Raw genomic sequence first — 4,292 nt, forward strand, 5'->3', positions numbered from 1 at the left:
GAAACGAGAAAGCCCAAATGCAATGATCCCTACCCTTCCTTTGGGGTTTGGAATTTTATAAATCTATGAGACAACTTCTACAGTAGGGGATATCAGCTGGTTTTTCCTTCAGTTTAGCAGGTAGGTTGTACCAAGCATGGTGTTTGAAATTTTTGACGCACAGATGTGGGGGCTGAGCTATTCCTTTTTGTTGTTAATCCTCACCTGAGGAAATTTTCCCATTGATTTTTAGAGAGAGTGGAGGGAGGGGGAGAGAAAGAGAGAAACATCCATGACAGGGAAACATGGATCAGCTGATCAGTTGCCTCCTGCATGCACCCTACTGGGGATCCAGCCCTCAAGCCAAGTATGTGCCCTGACCGGCAAATTGAACTGGTGACCTCCTGGTGCATGGGGTGATGCTCAACCAACTGAGCAACACCAGCTGGGATTTTGTATCCCCCTCATCCCGCACATTTTTTTTGTTGCAATCCTCACCACCAGAGGATATTTTTCCATTGATTTTTACAGAGAATGGAATTGGGGGGGCGGGGAGGGGGAGAAGAAGAAAGAAAAACCATCGATGTGGAGAGATCGATAGGTTGCCTCCTGCAGAGGCCCCCACCTGAGCTGGGGGTCGAGCCTGCAACCAAGGTACATGCCCTTGACTGGAATCAAACCCGGGAGCCTTCAGTCCACAGGTCGATGCTCTATCCACTGAGTCAAACCAGCTAGGGCCCAAGATCGACTTTCTAATCCTCATGGTGATCATGTGGGGCACGTGTTATTGTTACTTCTGTTTTATAAATTATCATTCTAAGGTTAAATATTTACCCAACGTGCTAGAGCTAGTGAGAGCCGGAGTTGGAGTTCAACTCAAGATGTGCCCTGGCTCTGCATGTGCCTCTCAGAAGCCAAGGACCGACACACACGTCAGACACATTCTGTGTGTGGGAGGAACCGTCTTTTGAATCCTGTCATTAGTTGGTGGGGTGCAGGTCAGGCTCTCTGTTCACCTGATCGTCTTATTAAAGCTGTCATTTACTAGAAATGAGTTGCATGTTGGCTCTCCCCCATCCTCATAGTCAATGAGAGTGAAACTGCAGCCGGCATCCAGCTCCCAGCTCCCAGCGTTCAGTCCTCTAATGCCTCCAGCCGTGATCTCTCAGATGCTGCTGCTTGACAATCCACACAAAGTATGCTCCGGTGTCCTTAACAGCAGGGAGGTGGGGCCCTGAACGGTAGGGTGGCAGCGTGGTAGGTGGAGAGAGGCCTGTTGCAGTCTTCCTCTGAGGCCTCTGGGTGGTGGGGAGTGGTGGCGGGCTGTCCCTGCTAGTGTGTGTTTTCCTTTGGGGCTTACTGAAAGAAGCCCCGTGACCAGATCGTCATGGCTGGGAACCGAGGAAGTGACAAACTCTCCTATTACATGGAGTCCTCTGAAAGGGTGAGACCTGTCTGTCGTCCTCAGCTGGTCTCTTAGCAGTGGTTCAGCTCAGGATTGCACAAGTGTGGGACAAAGGACTTGAATCCCAGGCTGTGGACCTGGCTCCCCTGTTTGTAGTCCCCAGGGGTCTAGGCCCGGGTGTCCTGTCACGGTGTGAAGCCTCAGTTAACAGGCATGCACTGTTGCTTGGTGACTACTGCATGGGAAAGGCTTTTACTTCGTGCTGCTCCTCACTAATTTATCTTCTATCTTTGCCCAGGAGCCAATCCGGTTACGGTATAAGCTGACATTCAACCAGGGTGGACAGCCTTTCAGCGAAGTTGGAGAAGTGAAAGACTTTCCAGACCTGGCAGTCTTGGGTGCAGCCTAACTTTTCTCAAGACACACCCTGCCATTCAAGTGTAGGCAGTGTTCCTTGAGCTGTCTCGATGGGACTGATCACAGTGACTGAGTGCAGAGTGCCAGGAGTGCTGCCCTGATGCAGGCTCCACATGCCAGTTTCTGGCTTGTTTTGTAGTGTGTGTGTGTGGATTTTTGTTACATTCACACCTGCTACGAGCATATCTGTTTCTGTATGTTTGGACACTGATCTCCCAGCCTCAGGTGGGATGTTTTATAGCCAAAGCTATTGTTCTCATGTATTACCTTTTCACTCATCCACTCTGTGCCTTGTCAGCCTTTGAAAGTCTTGTTGCTCCCAGGTTGCTGCTCTCTGGGACCTTAAAAGGGACCTAGTGGGTCTTGGGGCAGAGAGTGTCTTCTGGGGCACTCTTTCAAGAGAGACCTGCCTCCATTTCCACTAGAGAATGCTGCTGGCACGTGTTCCGGAAGATCTTCTAAATGGAATGCTTGTCGCACTGTTTTCCAGGCAAGAGGCTGCACGGACCAGAGGACCACACTGATGGGCCAATCATGTTCTTCACCACTGTGCCTTAGAATCACCCACAGCTGGGCCTCAGGGCAGAGGGGAACGCAGATCCCAGGCCTTATTCCGGCTGTAGGTTCCAAGGGTTGTGCAGCCTGTCGGCCCTTACTCAGGACCCTCATCTCCATCCTGTCTTCACAGGCAGGTACTCAGAGCCTGTGTGACACAGTGCCAGTCATTGTCAATTGCAGTTAGCAGGCTCCCCCTCGTCTGTTGCCTTTGCAACCCAAGATGAACTGTGAGCAAATAGATATGAAAAGAGCTTAGCAGTGATTTAAGTGGTGGCTAAATACAGAAAGTCATTGAATAAATACCTGTGTAGCAAATATACTTTGTGAAGTTTTGAGTAAGTAGGAGGTGCAAAGCCCATTGCATTCAGAGAAGATCGGCCCAAAGGGAACTGGCCTCTATTGAGGACGGAAGGAAGACTTCATGAGGGATCAGGACCTCAGTCCTTCAGTGAAGACACAAGCCCCTGGGTCTGAACAGTGCTGGAAAGAGGTGTGGATTTTTGTTACATTCACAGTTCAAAGGAAAATCCAGGTGTATAATGAATACTGAGCACCCACTCTGTGCTTGATTTACAAGTCCTGCGTGGTCTGGTTGGTGGGCGAAGAAAGCTGACCCTGCTGATGGCCTGGGGAAGGACTGAAGTCCCAGCAGCTCACCGGTGTGGGCAGGATTCTACCTCAGAAACTGCAAGGCTCCGTTTGGGGCTGTTTATCACAAAACGCAGCACTCCACAGGCTGATCTTTCACCGTCTACATCTAGCTGGAAATCTGCCAACACTGATTGGTGGGGAAAGGTGCTATAAAAGATCAAGGCATGCTAATTTTTAAGCATATGAGAAAACTCATAAAACATAAATGATGGGGTGATTCTTTATTTGGCATAACGCACGTAAGGTCCATTTTAATCTAACGTTACTTTTATGCTCACATGCTCGGTGTGGCTTTTATAGACTCGCTATGTCACAGTCTGTAGTGACAGTGTCAGCCTAGGAAGAACTGCCACCAAAGTGTGTGAGTGAGACATCGTCTGAGGTGAACTTGTGTGTCTGACTGTCTCTGTCTTCTGCAGTGGTGACCTGCTTAGGTGGTGGTGGACAGAATAAGGGGTGGGGGGTGATGGCGGTCCTGAATATGGCCCTGGTTTGTTGTCAGTGCCTTCTAGTTACCAAGTTCAGTGACCACTTAAAGCTCAATCCTTATCCTCTTATTCACTCAAGTATTTGACCAGCTACTATGAGGCAGACACTGTTGTAGGCCCTGCGGATACGGCAGCATCAGAGTCCCTACCCTTCTGCGTCTTCTGTTCTAGTGGGGGGGAGAAAAGTCCATATTCTCTGGTGGAGGGGCCAGTATTTCCCTGTCCTGAACTCCTGGGATCCTGCTCACTCCAGTTGTTGACCTGCCTCTGACTGTTGTATTCTGTCCCTGGGTGTTTCCCCAGGGTTCAGTCCTCAGCTCTTTTCTAAGCACTGTGGGCAGTTCACCTCTAGAGGGTCCTAGACCTCTGTCTCAAGCTTCCGCCTTCTTGCTGACCTCAGACCCATGTTTCAAGCCAGCAGTGGATCTCTACCTGGAGGTTCCACTATTGCCTCAAACTCCAAATGTTTTGAATGGAACCCAACCTCCTCCCTGTTTCCACCTATATTTTCTTTTTACTATTTGTTTTTAAATACTCACTGGAAGATATTTTTCCATTGTTTTTAGATAGAGTGAAAGGGCCCAGGGGGGGAGGGGGAGAAACATCAGTGTGAGAGAGACACATCAGTTGGTTGCCTCTCCCACGCACCCCAAATGGGACTGGAGAATGAACCTGCAACCCAGGTGTGAGCCCTTGACCAGGAATGGAACTGTGACCCTTTGGTGAGTGGGCTGACACTAACCACTGAGACCCACTGGCCAGGACTACATTTTCTATTTGAAAGCACCTATCTG

At 49.7% G+C, this 4,292-nt stretch overlaps 1 protein-coding gene across 1 annotated transcript in view; it reads left to right on the top strand.

Moving 5' to 3' along the window:
* Positions 1-3,212, top strand: part of GGA2 (golgi-associated, gamma adaptin ear containing, ARF binding protein 2) — a 57,648-nt gene extending 54,436 nt beyond the window's left edge. The window contains exons 16-18 of the mRNA XM_015564062.1: positions 1,065-1,175; positions 1,683-1,824; positions 2,227-3,212. Coding sequence (XP_015419548.1) covers positions 1,065-1,175; positions 1,683-1,793 — 222 coding nt within the window. The 3' untranslated portion in view covers positions 1,794-1,824; positions 2,227-3,212. The remainder of the gene's footprint in view (positions 1-1,064; positions 1,176-1,682; positions 1,825-2,226) is intronic.
* The last annotated feature ends 1,080 nt before the right edge of the window (positions 3,213-4,292 follow it).

The sequence above is a fragment of the Myotis davidii genome, unplaced genomic scaffold (assembly GCF_000327345.1).
Source record: "Myotis davidii unplaced genomic scaffold, ASM32734v1 scaffold150, whole genome shotgun sequence".
In the NCBI taxonomy this organism is placed as follows: Eukaryota; Metazoa; Chordata; class Mammalia; order Chiroptera; family Vespertilionidae; genus Myotis; species Myotis davidii.